Here is a 17,417-nt window from a genome sequence, read left to right as displayed (position 1 = left end):
AGCAAGAACATATCCCAGGTAGATGCAGGAGGAAGAGAAGGCACGGAGGCAGAAGAGACAGTTGAGTGTGGCTGAAACAGGAATAATGGGTGGGAGTGGCTGGCCAGGAGGCTGGGAGGGAACACCAAGCCTTTCTCATCAGCAGGCTTAATATGATTCAGGTCGCCTGGTCTCAGACACCTCAATCATCTGTAAAGTGGAAAGAGTGGCTCCTCCAGCAAACTCCACATACCAAATTGAGTGGTCACACCGCATTCTCCCTGTGGTTGGCAGGAGGCTTGGCCAATACATACATCATCTTCCTCTGCTCTAGGTACATGGAGGGGAGCTCCCAAAACAAACCAATCACAATGCCGACTCAGCCATAATAGAAGATAAATATAATACATGTCTCTGCCTTGGCAGGAGTCGAGTTCCTCTAACATAAGTCTTTCCATGCTCTAAAATCCATGCAGTTTTTTAAAAGTACGCCCAAGGCCACTCTGCTTCCAGGGGATTTGGGGTTTTAGCCAATTTGCTTAGGCTGTGCAAATTTGCACCACCCCATGAGCCTGGGTTTGAAATGGAGGGGAGGATCTCAGCTATAACAGGGAAGACTTTTAATAAAGAGCAGAACCCAGAGCCCATGCAATAGAGAGCTGCTCTTGCAGGTGAACCCACGCGGGGCACTGCTCACCCAGCTCTCCAAGCAATGCAGTAACCAAATCCCACTGCCCCCAAATTCACTCACTTCACAGATACATTCTGAATGCCTATTATATGCAAAGTACCACGGAGACCATAAAGGTGTGCAAGCCACAGCCCAAGCCCTGAAAGGGCTTACAGCCTAGGAGGAAGGACACCTACAAAAGCCAGTAAAGGGACTTCCCTGGTGGTCCAGTAGTTAAGACTCCACGCTTCCACTGCAAGGGGCGTGGGTTTGATCCCTGGTTGGGGAACTAAGATCCCGCATGCTGCGTGGTGCAGCAAAAAATAATAATGATAAAAGCCAGTAAAACATGCTGGATGGTGAAAGTGCCATTAAGACCATGACGGGCCAAAGGAAGTAAAGGTCCCTTCTGGTAAAGAAGGAAGAGACTTCCTGAAGGAGGTAGCTGCAGAGAAATGGAGGAGGTTTTCAACACAAAACAGTTGGAAAAGGTGCTCCTCTTTTCTGAGCCCTTGCTATGCATCACTTCAATCCCACAACAAACCAGTGTGCCAGGTGATACTGCAGGGACTGGGCATGGAAATCCTGGTGAGCACAATGTCACACACATCATGGGTGGTAGAGCCCTCGTTCTCTGCTACAGAAAGCCTTTCTGGTAGAGGGAGTGGCATGAGTACAGCCGGTATGGGATATGAGAAGAATCCAATATGTTGGAAGGACACATTGTAGGCCATCCGGCTGGAAAGGTACACTGAAACCACACAGCAGGGGCCTCATCTACCTGGCCTTAGGCGAATGTGTTTGTTGACTGGGTGATGAAGTACGTAGGGAAGAAGCAGCTTTGGAGAAACAAGAGCCCAGGATCAGGCACAGCAGCTAAGAGCCACTGGAGCCAGCCAGCTCTGACCTGTGGACAAGGTCTTTAACTTCTGTGTGCCTCCACTTTCTCATCTATTAGATGGGGATGATAATACTACCTAATTCACAGAATTGTGACACTAAATGAATTTGCAAAGCAATAAGAATAATGCCACCCATAAAAACTGCTATAGAAGTGTCAGTGGATAATGATGGTGATGATGAAGCAGCCTTAATTAACCAGATGAGACATCCTGAAGTTGGGATATTATCTCAGAGATGACTAGAGTAATCCAGACAAGAGAAAGGATGGTAGCAGCTACCGGGAGGGGGGGCGAGGGGAGGGGGGGGGAGAGGAAGTCAGCGATCTGAGAGATCAGAGAACTCGAAAGGGGAGGAGAGGGTTGCAGCCTGGGAGAAAAGCAGTGCTGCTGGAGGGGCTGCTCAGCCATAAAAGCACTTGGCAAAGACTCAGAGAACTCTTTGCTAGACTTCAATCCTTACACACCCAGGGGCAGTCCTCAGAGCCTCAAATCTTCCATCTCGAAAACGGAGCCAACAATCCTTACTCTTTCTATTCTCAGCATTGTCATGAGGAGCTAATAGGGCAGTGGATTTGGCCACAGGATGTTAACACATAATGCACTGTACAGATGGGAGGCATGAGTTGGGACAAGGGACTAGTCTGGGGAACGAGCCCAAGGAAAGAGAGACACTCTACTCAACCTTGTCCATGATGTTCCCAGAGAGTAAGACTGAGGGGCAATTCCAACACCCTCGCCCTGCACAGCTACCGGCTGGTACCAGCCCAGGACCAGGGACACCTGAGGCTGCCACGGCACTGAGGGTAGAACACACAAAGGTTCACGGGGCAGACCCCCAGTGCCGACAGCAGAATTCGCCACTCCAGGGCACACCAGGTATAAAAGAAGCCCACAGAAAACCCAGTTGGCTCTACCTCCTCCATCTCTCCAGTTACAAAGCCTGTAAGCAGATCAAAAGAAGGGTTCCAGAGCCAGCCAGGGATGGGGAAGAGAAAACCAGCCCCTGTGGGCTGCAGCAGGCGGCCCCCCCAGCAGTTTGCCTTCCATTAAAGCCAAGTGTTTGTTTACATTTCCTGCAACATCTTGTCACTTTCTGGATAGGATTTCTTACAGAAACTCATCTTTTTCATGTTGAGTGTAGTCTACAGAGTCCAGGAGACCATAAAGAGCAGCAGCTCGCATACCCTGTTTAAGTTCTCTTTATTTTAGCTTCGGGAGGAACTCAGGAGCCCCAGCCCCGAGTCTCTTCTCCAGCAGACCGTGCGCCTCCCTATCACATCATTCACCACAGAAGACTGGGACGGTGTCCTTAACACAACTCTCTCCCTCCCACTACCCTGGAGTTCCTTGAAGTTTCCTGAACTAGCCTAGAGTTCTCATCCTTCTCTGAGTCCCCACCACCCAACACAGACCCTAGCATATAATGAATTGAAATGTCACCCCATCCTTTGGAATCCAAAAGCAGTGAGAACCCACAGGCACAACCTGCTCCAAATACTCAAGTTTGCCCCTTACTCAGAAGTCTTTTAATATAGCAGCACCTCATGTCTTCAAGCCTCCCTGTTTGGTTTTCCAAAAACCTGACTTCCGAGGTCAAAGGAAAGGCCTAATTTAGATTTGTGACCTTAGCCTGTGTTTCATTTTACAGTTTTGATTTGTTTGATACAGGTTGTGGAGAAGTAAAAGCCCTTATCACTCCAAAATACAGTTACCAAATACAAACCACTCAAGAACAGGGCCTTCTCCCTTCAACCAACTTTTTCGGCTGACTTTTAACAGTTTTAAAGTTGATAAACTAGAGGAAGCGCTTTATTTAAAGAAAGAAAAAAAGATCTAAGTAAACAGTTCCCAGAGTTCTCTAAGAATTTAGACTCAAAGAACACAATCTGTCTACACAAGGATAAATGCAGTTTTATTAAAGAAAACACAGCGGGCTTACATACACTCTTCAAACAGTGTACACTGTCCACACGAAGAAGCAAACAAATTCAAAGCGAGCGGAACAGGGTCATCAGTGGGGAAGTACCATGGTTTTTCGCTCGAAAGCTGAACCACAAGGCAGGCAAGTGTTAGAGACAGGCTTTCTCAGGGTATCTCGAATGGAGCTCAAGGAGATGACCACAGAATCATGCGGTGGAGCTACTGTGATGGTTTTCAAAATAATTTTTATTGAAGAAACAATCAACTGAACTACTTATAATCTGCAAAGCCAAGCCCCTTGGCACCAAATGTGTTAAAAGCCTCCAATAGCACTGGAGTTTCGATTTATTCCAAATATAGACCTGAAATCACAAACTACAGAGCCAAAGCCGCAGTGTTTTAAATGACTGACCAACTCCATCGAAATATCCCACACTTCTCATTTCAGAGTGAGGGGGAAATAAATGAGAGTCAAGAAACACAATTTCTAGAAATTCTTCCATCATAGGAGGGAAAGCCTGAAAGATCCGTGTGGCTTTTAAGAAAGCCAGGAAAAAACTAGGACATACGCAAAAGTTATTTCCACTGCACAATGCACACTACAGATAAAACGTCACTTTTCCAACAATTTTAAAATACACGGTATGTTTAGAGTTTGATTTTTCTCTCACTACTTGAGCTTTTGTCAAGCACCTGGATGTTAAGAGTTATAAAAATGAATGAAGGGGCTTCCCTGGTGGCACAGTGGTTAAGAATCCACCTGCCAATGCAGGGGACACGGGTTCAATCCCTGGTCCGGGAAGATCCCACATGCCGCGGAGCAACTAAGCCCATGCGCCACAACTACTGAGCCCGTGAGCCACAACTACTGAGCCCGTGTGCCACAACTACTGAGCCCGCACACCTAGAGCCCGTGCTCCGCAACAAGGGAAGCTACCGCAATGAGGAGCCCGCGCACTGCAACGAAGAGTAGCCCCCCACTTGCTGCGACTAGAGAAAGCCCATGCGCAGCAGTGAAGACCTAACGCAGCCAAAAATAAATAAATAAAATAAATTTGTTTGCAAAAAAAAAATGAATGAAGATTCTGTTCCTGCCCATAAGGTGCTCACAAGTTGGGTATTTGTACCCAAAGCGAAAGGGTTTAATAAATAGATGATACGAATTTCAGTAAGGGACTTTTAGTAACAGAAAAAAGGTCCAAAGTTCTTTGCAGCAATATTTTATTTCCCCTAGTTAAAGAAAAAAAAATTAACCTAACCAGAATGATCTATTAGACAGACGCTGCTAAACACAAAGTGGTGGGATGTGACCGGGTGCATTAATTTACCAAAGGACTGGCCGGTGACGAGACCTGCACTAGCTATCGATCACCATCAATCTCCACGCTTCACTGTGACTTTCTACCACTTCGTCAACTTTCATAGATTAAAACACTCCAGGCCAGTCCTTGATTCATTTGGTAGATAACTACTGCTTCCCCTCAAAAACCACATATTCACTTTAATCCATTTGAATAATTTCTCAAACTATGGGCTGAATTCTAACTGGGATCCAAGTCCAGACCATCCCACATGAAGCTAATCTTCAACTAGAGGGCCAGAAGCTCTGGTTACTGGGATTTCACTCATTCCAGCTCATTTAACAAATATTTATTGAGCATCAACTGCCAGGAATTTTCTAAGCACTGAGCAATTCCACTGGAAAATAAAACAGACATGGAACCTTCCCTTGTGGGGCTTACAATCTAGCAGTCAGAGCATCAACAAATGAATTTTATTGAGGGAAAGGAACATGATTCAGGATAACAGGCAGCTGGGCTGGGGAAGAGACGGGATAGGCACCCACCATATAGGATGGTTAGTTAGAGTTTCTATGAAGACAAAACCCTACAGAAGATACATCCTTAAAACTTGCAAAACACCTGTTACAAAGGTTGGTGTGACTGTTACTGAAAAAATTTTCTGAATAACTAGTATATATAATTTAGAAAAGACAAAATTATGTTTAATAATAGAATGAGGCTAAACTAATCTATAAACTTAATAGAACCCCAATAAAAATAGTTTCTGAAAAATTTTTTGACTAGACAAAGTGCATCTAAAAGTGTAAACAGATAAACACACCTGTGAAAAAAGCCAGGAAAAAATCTTAAAGAAGAAAGTGATGAAAAAGTGAGTAGCTGAATTATACAGCAAAACCCCTCTCACAGAGCTATGGTAATTAAAGCTCCAGGTAGATAATGGAGCACATGTGAATTTAGTTTACCGATCTATAGAGAAAAGAGTCAATGAATTGTGTTAGGACAAGACAAGCATTAAGTTAAAAGGTTGGGATCTCTACCTCACTCTTTCTACCATACCAAACAAAATCTAGACATATTCAACTATGTAAAGTATATTATGACTTCATTTTTTTAATGTGTAAGACATTTTTCCAATAATTTCAGGATAAGATGGTCTTTTGCATGCAAATGAAAAACCTAGAAACCATAAAGGAAGAGTTGATAAATTTGATGTAAGATTAATTTCTGCATGGAAAGTTATGTAACAGGGAAAGTCAAAAGGCAAATGACAAACTGGGAAAGAATATGTGCAACTACCCCACCCTACAGCCCCCTGACGTTTCGCTGGGACATTAGCAGTGCTTCTCAAATTTTAATGTGCATACTCTTCACCTGGAATCTTGTTAAAGTCAAGATTCTAATTTGGCAGGCCTGGAGTGGGGGTCTCAGGGTCTGCATCTCTAACAGGCTCCCGGGAATACCAAGTAGCTAAATTTTACAGAACTTTTCAAATTAAAGAGACATGGGGCCAGAACTGAGTGGGGCTCAGATACCTCATAAGAATCACTTGGGAAAGTTTCAGAACCTTGGTCCAAACTTCACCATTGGACATTCTGATTTAGAAGATCCAAGGTGAACAGGAAGAGTCAGTATTTTCTTTTTTTAACTCCCCAGGTGACAAAGATATTCAGCCTGGTTTGAAATCCAGTGGACAAGATCATCTGAGTCCCTTCCTGCTCTTTTCTGTGCTCAGAATACTACAGAGAGACATGTTTGAACTGGTAGTTCAAACTTCTTTCCCACCCCCAGACCTCCCTCCCCTACCCACACATCACCTTCCTGCAGCCTTGTCCTAACATATTCTCCTCTCACAACAAAGGCTGACAAAAGTACAGGAGCACAGCAAAGGAGGCCCACAGCATGGTTAAGTGGCATCCCAGTGATGGTTTACCCAGTCGCTGTTTAACCAGTTATTGGCTGCGTGATCCTGGGTTAGCCTCCTAACCTCCTGGACTGTATTTCCTCACTTATACAAACCAAGTTGTTGTGAGGGTTTAAATAAATTAATCTATTGAAAGAACTGTGTAAATTGTAAAACATCACATAAACATTAGATGTTTTTACTAGATGTGACATTGGGAACATACTCATCTAAATCTGAACCCCCTCATGTCCACGTCCCAACAAATTTCTACGTTGCCCCCCTTTCCAATCCCTTCTCAATTTAAAGAAAAAAAAAAATTCTCCAGGTTTCCACTTTCTAAATATACAAACTAAACACTATGAACAAAACAGGTAGAACATAAATACTAAAAACAGAACTACCATATGACCCAGCAATTCCACTCCTGGGCATACAACCGAAAAACACTAACTGGAAAAGATACATGCACCCCAATGTTCATAACAGCATTATTTGCAATTGCCAAGACATGGAAGCAACCTAAGTATCCAGCGACAGATGAGTGGATAAAGAAGATGTGGTGTGTGTGCGTATACACACATACAATGGAATACTACTACTCAGCCATAAAAAAAAAAGAATGAAATTTTGCCGTTTGCAACAAGGTGGATGGACTTGAAGGGCATTACGCTAAGTGAAATAAGTCAGAGAAAGACAAATACTGTATGATCTCACTTATATGTGAAATCTAAAAAATACAACAAACTAGTGACTATAACAGAAAAGAAAGACTCACAGACATAGAGAGCAAACTGGTGGTTACCAGTGGGGAGAGGGAAGGGGGCAGGGGCAGTATAGGGGTAGGGGATTAAGAGGTACAAACTATTATGTATAAAATAAGCTACAAGGATATATTGCACAACATGGGGAATACAGTCAATATTTTATAATAACTATAGATGGAGTATAACCTTTAAAAACTGTGAATCACTTTCTTATATAATATTATACCTTAATTATATGTCAATCAAAAAAAAAAGGAGGAAACATTTCCAAACTTTCTCAGTTAAAAAAAAAAAAAAACCCGCAGGTAGAACGTGTTATATCAAGCCTAAACTAAAAATGGCTTCAAATCTGTAAAAGATGCCAACAAATACTGCATATGTCTCCTAATGTACATGGTAAGGGTTTTCCAAAACAAATTCTATCCTCTTTAACAACTTCTACTTTGCTATTTCTAAATGTTAAGTCTCACCTAAATCTTCCTCCCTGCTCATTTATACTGCCACCCCCAATGCCCCCCAATCTGGGGAACAGCAGATGAAGCAGGCCTTTTGTTTCTGACACCATCCCCAGGGGCACACACACACACACATCTTATAGGTCTCCTCAAGAGAGGCGTTTGCCATTTAATCCATTTGCTAATAAAAGGAACCTGGAAGGTTCCCTGACCGAGGAAGCTTCATGCACGTGCACAATATACACACTGGATTTATCATCAGGAAGCATTTGCCAAAGGCCACTGAGCACATGCTTTTCCACACTGATCAGAGACGGCAGGGGAGGAAGTGAAGGGTGGCGCCACTAGGCAGGACACCCAGGTCTAATGACACACCTGGCCTGCCTCCTTCCAGGTGCTCAGCCACCAGAACTCCTCAGTGCCCCAGGGTATGACTGGAAAAATTCCTCACCTGCCACATTTGAACCAAGCCACCGTACAACCTAAACCACATGGCAAACCAGGCAGCAGAAAGGCCTACATAAAGCCTGGAAATGTTCCAGTCTGAAACACAGGTTAGGAGGGTAACCCTATTGTTACTACCTGCTTAGCTCCCTCAGACAGAACCCATACTGGAGAACTGGGTCCAGGACAGCAGCCCTGCCTTGCAGACCAAGCAGAAGCTGTGTGCTATCACACTGAGTAGGGCCTCTCCAGAACACCACACAGGGCTTACTTCCCAGCAAACTAGTCGGCCAGAGACCATTTGGTTTCAATTAACAGAAACCCACTCCCACTAACCTAAGGAAAAAAAAAAAAAGAAGGGTAGGGGAACGTGGGTTCATTATAAGGCCAAGGGGTCTATCAGATGACCCTGAATCAGGAACTGCAGCCAGCCCTCATGGGAAATGGAAACCAGGAAATGGAAAACCATCCGGAAATGAGACTATTCCCAAGGTCTCTCATCTCCTCCTCTGCACAACAGCTTTGTTGTTTTCTCTCTGCAAATCAGTTTTAATTCTATGCTTCTGTGTACCCATGGGTCAAACATCTACTCCCCAGTTAGCTTTTCCCTGAACTGTAGGGTGAGCATCAAAGACCAACTAGGATTGCTGTCTCAATCCCAAAAGATTCAGGAGAGAGAGTTCAACTCAGCTTGAATCAGACAGCCCCCTTTGATCCAAACATCAGAGAGAAGGTGGGTAAGTTGGTCTAACTATAGAGGATATCTACCTGTCTGGCACAATTACAAAAAATGACAATATAAATGACAACAGCTTAATGAACTCTGACCTTTGTTAAAGCCACAAGGTTTCCAAAGGTACCATCTTGTCTTCTTATCATCACTCCAAGGAAGCACAGCTGTACAGCCAGATCCTCAAATAACAGATAAATGTCTTCTTTGTAGTTTGCCTGTTGGTTGCTTGGGTCGGAGAAAAAAAGCACTTTGTTGTTATCAAATAGGAATTTATTTCTGGTTCCTCCTTTCCTCTTTACAGGAGGGTTCTCAGCAGGAATCTTGCCTGGAAACAGGCAGAACCCGGCAGTACACAAAAATGTCCTTGAATCATGAATACAGAGGTAGGGGAGAGACACAGTCATGGTAGAGAAATACACACACAGAACTAAAGCCTTCTGGGGCAGGCATACTAAAAATAATTTTCCATAGGAAGAATCTGTTCGGTGTAAAGGTTAAGCAAGGCTCCTTCCTTCCTTACAAAAGCGTCTGGGTTTTTCATAAAGTAGACCCAAAGAGTCCATCAGTGGGGGGTCTACTTCACCTAGAGCAACAAACACATTCCTCCCAGATCATGGGCTGCTCTGTGTGGTTGCTAATAAGATAATCTGTTACAGGAGGCTTACAAATCCATTTACATTGATTTTAATTAATGAATCAATCCCTGAGCCTGAACAACTTGGTCCAGAGAGGGTAAGCAATTCAAGATTCAATCTGCACTCCCAGCCTGAAAGCTACCTTAAAAAGAAATTAACTCTCAGATCAATGCAGGACAAATAAAAATAATTGGGTTTGTATCTCTTACAACATAAGAAAAAATCTCTTCCAAGTTTAGACAGTTACTCTTCACATATGAATAAGGGAAATATATTTTCAGTGATTTCCTAACAAACTCACCTAGGATTAAGCGGTTTTTTTGGACAAGCCTGAAATCTGGAAAACCAAAGTCAGATATTATGACTCTCAGTCCAGCCTCTGAAATGAAGATGAGTCCACCTTTCTCAAAAACTCATCAGAACCTCTCAGCTCAGACTGAAGTTGAATAGAGAATTACCCAAATACAAACGACCAGTAAGAACAAAGTGGCACCCACCAGCCTGGCTGTGCTCTGAATCAGCCAGGCTTCATTAAGAAGGCAGGCAAACTTTTGCGTTTGCTTTTACTTTATCCTTTACAAAGGCTGAAATAGAATTTGACCTTTCTGAGCTATCGCTAACTATGAATTGGAAACAAGCTCAATTTAAAAGACAGCATCAATATGTGACCGCTCATAGGTTCATTTTTCTCTTCTCTTTCCTCATCTTTTTTCACAGGGTTTGTCTACCCACTCTATTTTTAGACTCCTATCAGAACTTCCAATGACTCCATGTAAACCTAGTGGAAAAAAGTCTAGTTTCAGTCCCACTTTCTCAAATCCTCCAGCTGGCCAACACCAATTAGCATCGGAGAAGAACATTAGAGTTAATAACTGAAAACGCATCACACTCAATTTTAATTTTTTTTAAGATGGAAAAAGTTCATAAACTCACCAGCAAACCATAAAGCAGCAGAGAGATACCAGCCTGAGTCTGCCCCCACTTATGAAGGCAGACAAGGGGGGGCTGCTCATAAAAGAGAATAAATACATACAGGGTGTGGAGACGCATGACTTTGGGAGGCAGCATTTCACGCTTCTCCCTCACTCTTTACAATATTTAATAAAAGAGTTATCAAATTGATTTTGAAGTCAGTAAGACTGGCCTGAAACACTGCAAAAGGAATTAAAAAAAAAAAAGACCCTGTACATAAGGAAGTAAACTGCAAGAAAAAGCAAGAGCAAGAGAGCCAGAGCTCGGGGCAGGCTGGCACTCGTGTGTTCTCTCCCTCCCTCCATCCCTCCCTCCCTCCCTCCTTCCCTTTCTCTCTCTCTCTCCCTTCTCTGTCTCCCGACTAGGCGAACAAAACAAAAGAAGTTGATACTTCAGCTATTCATATGGACTCCAGAGCTTTCTGCCCCTAATGTCTGCTTGCATGCCCTCAAGTTTTAGGATTCACTGGACGCTTAACTAAAGCTCCCTGAAACATTTCCTGTGCATTTCTGGGGGCACCTCGGCAGACCGAGCCAGCTGCCTTTCCTGGCTGAGTTGCGCAGGGCAGGGTATGCCAATGCAGCCTGACATTCAGAGCAAGACCACAAATTATAAACAGTTTCAGTAAATTGACTTGAGTGTCTTTGTTCCTCAGACATACATCTTTCTACCACTTACAAAGGCAGGCAGCAGAACCTAACCACCAATGCGACTATAGCCAGGACTGGGAAAGGAAGTTATTGAAGCCTGGATTTCCTGCTTTTGCTTGTAGCCAAGAACTATGAGGCTTGTAGTGGTTTCAGGAACTGACTCATCTAATGATTCATGGATAAGATACTGCTTTTAATACGTTTCTGACCCTAAGACTCAGGAACTTGAAAACCAATCTGAACCTAGGCTTCACTCTTATTTGCAAATGACTATTCACAGCAAAATAAACAGGAGGACAATGGTTAATGAAACAATGAAAACATCACACCAAGGGCAGGAAAAGCAGAATGTGGATGCCACATTTGAAGCCATGATCAAAAGCCTAATCTGTGGGCTGTGACTTGATAGCATCCAAACTTCCCAAAAGTGAATAACAGGTGGGATGAGGTTTATTTTTAGATATCATTCCCCTAGATGTAAAAATAGATTTAGCACAGCAATGTTTTAATTCAGGCGCATCTGGGGTTGTGACTCCAAATACCCAAGATGGAAAGCAGCATGTAGCTCTAAATTTAACTGCTACAGTTGCAAACCAGGGAAAGAGTTCAGGGTTAGCTGACCAATGAGTAATGGGTAATAAAGGACTCATGGTGGAACTCACTCTCTTAAATCATCCTCTACAGGAAGACTGCAACTCAGTATTTCCACCCATCCTCTGACCAGTCTTCTCTTTCCCCTCTCCACACACACGCACACACAAGCACATCAGTCCTGAAAAGCAAAACTCTCTAAAAGTAGAGTCAGAAGCTGGCACCTCTAGCTGCTCCCCGTAACTGCCCCATAGATGCATTCATCATCAAGAAAGCCCACTAGTGAAAAGTTTTCAAGCCTCCCTGGCCAACCAATCCTTGGGTTTTCCTTGCCCCTCCCCCTAGGGGCATTAAGAACAGGACCAGGGTTTCCCTGGTGGCGCAGTGGTTGAGGGTCGGCCTGCCGATGCAGGGGACGTGGGTTCGTGCCCCGGTCCGGGAGGATTCCACATGCCGCGGAGCGGCTGGGCCCGTGAGCCATGGCCGCTGAGCCTGCGCATCCGGAGCCTGTGCTCCACAACGGGAGAGGCCACAACAGTGAGAGGCCCACGTACAGCCAAAAAAAAAAAAAAAGAACAGGACCAGTTTCAGGGGTGGCTTTCAAACCGTTTACAGGTTTCAACACCAGTCCAGTCACACAGAGGGAAGGGGGAAAAGAAGACAAAAATGGCAGGGGGGAGGGGGGCCATGGGGGATGGAAGAAGCAGTAAGACCAGTTGACCAGGCAAGGCCAAAGTGCAAGGGCTGCCTGGCAGGCCCTGCCCAGCTGGGCTCCTCCAACAGATTTACTGACATGACGTCAGTGGCTCCAGTCCAGCTTTTCTTTGGTAGCTTTTACCACTTGCCTCCCCTGTGTTAGGGAGCCACAGGACCATAAAGAAAATTCCCGTTGTGAAACGAGTTTAACCTCGGGGCACAGACGCCTGCCTGTAAATTATAGGGCTCCTCACCCTCTCTCTGTGCCCCTGGAGGAAGGGGAAGGGAATAAACCCCTACTCTACTGTACTTTCCTTAACACAGAGGAACCATTAAACGAAGCTTGCTGCCTTTAAAAAAAGGGGGGGGGGGGCGGTGGGAAGGGGTGTGGTAGGGATATTAAATGAGTATACAAAGTTTCACAGGACAGGATGCTGGTTAATTTCTCAGGGATGGCATGAATGATGATAATTTCAGTACTACTCACTCATTCTGTTGTGAGGCTGTGTTGGCTGGACTGTGAACGCATACGGCTTTGTTTCACCAACAAAACAAAAAAGTATTACTGAAACTGAAACTTCAGGCCTGAATGGAACCTCTGAGGAGAGACCACTGTAGATGTATTTAAAACGAGATTTTCTTTTGGCCTAAGTGCATATTCTGTGACGCACCAACAGGGGCATCAAACAATTTGCAAAAAGCAAAGACAGAAATTACTAAAAATAAGTCTAATAGGAGACTCATTAAACAAAAAAACACTCATTTTAGACTTAAAGGCTTACTATTGTATTCCCACAACAGCAGAAGAGCCGTGTTCCATCTAGGACTCCAGTGCATACAGCTGCCTAAAACCAGAGCTTTAAAATTTTTTAGCTTATAAAAATAATGTGTTAGTGATAAACTCTTTAAATGAGTGAGAGATTAAATATATTCTATTTTAAACACTTTAGGAGAGAAAGGTACAAAACTTAATTCAACCAGTATTTATTCAAACACATGTGTGTAAATTGACCCCAACAATATCATCAAAATACAGCTTGCAGTCTGAATGGCTCAGAGCGGTCTTAAGATAAGGAATCTCTCACCTTCTGGTTATTTAAACAAGGCACAGAACAAACCATCAGGGAGACAGGACTGAAAGCAATGATTAAAGTCTTCCGTGAAGCCTAAATTAATGTGAGCTTTGGCCTTCAAGATGAGAGTCAAGTCATGAACTGTCCTGGGGGAATTCAGTTTGGCCTTTTTCGTAGGGGAGAAAAGGACACGATGACAAGCACAAGAGTGGAAATGGCAGAATGAGAGCCAAAGGGGCCAAACATGAGACAAGTGTGCAAGGAAAGTTTTTATCATGGACCAAAAAGTTGACATGGTAGGTGGGATCCATTTCTGAAGGGGGCGAGGGGTGTGTGACAGAGATCCTACCCAAGTTGTAGCTCTGAAATAGCATTTCCCACTAAAAGAAACCAAGCTCTGTGGAAATGGTTCATTCTAACTCCAAGAATACAAAAGACACAGGATAGCAAGGAAGCTGCTATCAATAAGGGTCCCATCAAAAGGACACAGGAGCCAACTAAAGAAATTCTCACTGCCCAAAGATTGTACAATTTGAGCATCAATAGGAAGAGGAAACTACACAGAGTCAAAAACATTGGACAGGGCTTCCCTGGCGGCGCAGCGGTTGGGAGTCCGCCTGCCGATGCAGGGGACATGGGTTCGTGCCCCGGTCTGGGAAGATCCCACATGCTGTGGAGCGGCTGGGCCCATGAGCCATGGCCGCTGAGCCTGTGCGTCCAGAGGCTGTGCTCCACAGCGGGAGAGGCCGCAGCAATGAGAGGCCCGCGTACCGCCAAAAAAAAAAAAAAAAATCTGACAATTTTAAATCCACGATTGCATAATGATATTCAAACAAACAAACAAACAAAAGAAACCACATACCTGCCTTTTCTGTACAACTATATGCCAGGTTAACCAAACAATTGATGATAGAAAGTTTCTATGAGTATTTTGGCTAATAAATGAAGTAAGAATGAGAGGACTGGAATATGACCAGTTTACGAAGCCCATATGAAACAACAGATACAGGTAGAGATCATAAATCAGTGGCTAACACACAAAGAAAGAGACAACTGGACATCACGTGCCTCCTGGTGGATTGCTAGTTATGGAATATTCCTGCCTTAAAAAACAAAAAACATTAAACCTCAAACAGACCAAACTTCTAGGTCTAAATTCCAATTTATAGGAGATACAGAGGATAGTGGAGCATGATAAACAGCACTAAGAGAATGCAACTGCAAAATCCAGAATGAGCGAGAAACTCGACAAGAGAAATAGGCTTTTATAAACACATCACCCGCAAGGGGGAATAAAGGAGGGAAGAGATCTTCAAAGAGTTTTAAGAAACAGAACAACCAAAGATAACCTTTGATCTTGTTTGGACCCTGATTTAAACAAACCAACTATGGAAAAACAGTGATGAGACAATCAAGGAAAAACTGAAGAGCCACTAGATATTTTACATTAAGGAATTATTATTAAAATATTGGCGTGATGATATTACAGTTGGTGTTTTTTAAAAAGAGTTATATTTTTAAAATACATACTAAACCTTTACAGATAAAATGGTATGGCATCTGGGATTGTTTCAAAATAATCTAGTGGAAAAGGAACCCGGGATTTAGAAGAAACAAGAATGGCCACGGGGTGATGATTGTTGCTAAGTCATGATGGTCCAGGGACGTTCACTGCCCTCTATATACTATACTGAACTTTTCATAATAAAATCTAAAATATTTTAAAAATCTGAAATAAATAAAAATAAGGCACTGCTCCTGTCCGCCTCCTTCAAAAAGACAGAAAGATGCTAAGAGAAGAGATACTTGGCACTCTAAGTCATGGCTACTTAGAGTAGCCGTAATTATAATCAGCAGATAACGTTAATGAGACACTCTGCCAGGCATCGTGCTAACCCTCACTATAAACCATGAGAAGGGCACTACTATGTCCATTTTACAGGTGAGAAACTGGGTTCAAAAAAAATAAAGAGGTTGCCCAAGGTCAAACAGGTAAGTGGAATAAATGTATGTAATTCCACAAATTCAAAAATGTAATGAGAATCAGGATGAGTTATGTCTTTGCAAAATAGTTACCGGAAGTGCCGGTAACTCCCTAAGTCAAGAGATCCGACGCTTTCCAATGTGAAAAACAGCAGAATCAAGAAGTGGTGCTTTGCTGATGACGATTTTTGGTGAAACCCAGGAAACTGAAGGGGCAGTCTCTTTAAGATCTCAAAGTGATAAAAGCAGAGGAGAAAGGGTGAAAAAAGTGGACGGCACATGTGTGTGTCTGTGTGTGTGTGAAAATATGAAAGCAAAAGGGAAATTGTCTGAAGAGAGAAAAACAACAGAGCAGGAAATCCAGCAAGAAGGGAAGCTGGAAAAAAGCTTAAAACTAAACCCAAAGGAGGAAGATGGAAAAGCAAATAAATGAGCTCCTGTCAGACTGGTCCATTCTGGTTGGGACAAAACCCTCAGGATCTTGGACAGAGAACTGGAGGACAGAGGAAGCAGGAGACTTCAGAATGGGTTGGGGCAACCAATGGAGAAGCTCACTGTGGGCCATTCGCCATACTCCATCATTTTACTTATTCTTTTTATTTTCATTTTTCAGATAAGGAGACAGAGGCCCAGAGAGACTAAATAATTTTCCCCAAGACCTCTCAGCCAATAAGCAGAACTGGGACTGGAACCTGGGTCTGACTTCAAAGCCATGCTTTTATATTTGCTTAATATATATAGCACTAGAGAGATCTACACAACCTTAGGGCAACACCAAAATGGCCAACAGCAGAGGTACCCAAAAGGCACTGGGAAATATATGACAACTCTAAGAAGGGGGCAAACCAGTACAGGGAAGGAGGGGAAGACAGGAGCACAAGTCCTAGAAACTGGCCATCAGTGCCCCAGCCCCTTTTGGCCCAGAGTCAGCAGAATTAGGTGAACAGGAGTAAGACAGTATCAACTATTCCACAACCTTCCACTAAAAACCAACCATGACATCAAAGATGGGTAGCAACCCCATTAGCAATCCCATTTCAAAGTCCCTGCTGTCTATTTCAGAGACCTGATTATTAAGGGCTCTGAAGAAAGCAGTTAACTCCCTTTTCCCTTCTGCCCCTGCCACTGTCCATCACACATCACTGCCTAAAACATATTTCCAGCTGGTCACCTGGGTGGGGAGGGGAGAAATTCACCCCATCTCCCTAGTTCCCAAGTACTCCCAAAGGTCATCTACCTAAAAACCCTACCCCCAACATGAAGGCATTTCCATATCCAGGCCTTCCGGGTGGTAGAGGGGGCTAACTTACTCTGCCTGCAGGCCAACAAGAGCACATTCCAAAGGAAAACCAGATAAACTGGCAGGTCCAGTTCCAGGCTTCCAAACCAGATCAGCTTCTTGCCAGAGCCCCCAACACAGCTATAGAGCAGTTTAGATCAACCCAGTCCCCAGATAGCCTCTCATTTTCATATAACCAGTCTGAGAGGTGAGGTGTTCTGGGTCCCCACAGTCTTTGAAGACTGACACAAAAGTGGGGAGGTGAATCTTGCCCCTTCACAAGAAGATGAAGGACTAGGGTGGGGCAGGAAAGGCTTGAGTGGGTCACACCTAACATCTTAGGACCTTAGCCACAGGTTTGTTTTGAAAATAGAGTAAAATGGGCCACCAAGAACACAAAACAAAATAAAGTATTAAGTAGTCTGCCTTTTCTGCACAAATACACCAAAAGAGGGGAAGTCTAC

The 17,417-nt window shown here is 43.7% G+C and overlaps 1 protein-coding gene across 4 annotated transcripts in view; it reads right to left on the bottom strand.

The window, feature by feature from the left end:
* The window catches only part of TEAD1 (TEA domain transcription factor 1), a 262,497-nt gene that overhangs the window by 231,016 nt on the left and 14,064 nt on the right, over positions 1 to 17,417 (bottom strand). Inside the window, exon 1 of one of the 4 annotated variants that reach the window (XM_019948062.3) lies at positions 9,170 to 9,299. The exons of the other annotated variants lie outside the window; for them this stretch is intronic. Within the exon in view, the coding sequence (XP_019803621.1) occupies positions 9,170 to 9,220 (51 nt within the window). The 5' untranslated portion in view covers positions 9,221 to 9,299. Of the gene's footprint in view, positions 1 to 9,169; positions 9,300 to 17,417 lie in introns of those variants that run through there. 4 annotated transcript variants of the gene reach the window in all.

Source organism: Tursiops truncatus, chromosome 8, assembly GCF_011762595.2.
Source record: "Tursiops truncatus isolate mTurTru1 chromosome 8, mTurTru1.mat.Y, whole genome shotgun sequence".
Classification (NCBI taxonomy): Eukaryota; Metazoa; Chordata; class Mammalia; order Artiodactyla; family Delphinidae; genus Tursiops; species Tursiops truncatus.
Note: the sequence above shows the minus strand (reverse complement) of the source record. Positions and strands in the feature narration are given on the sequence as shown.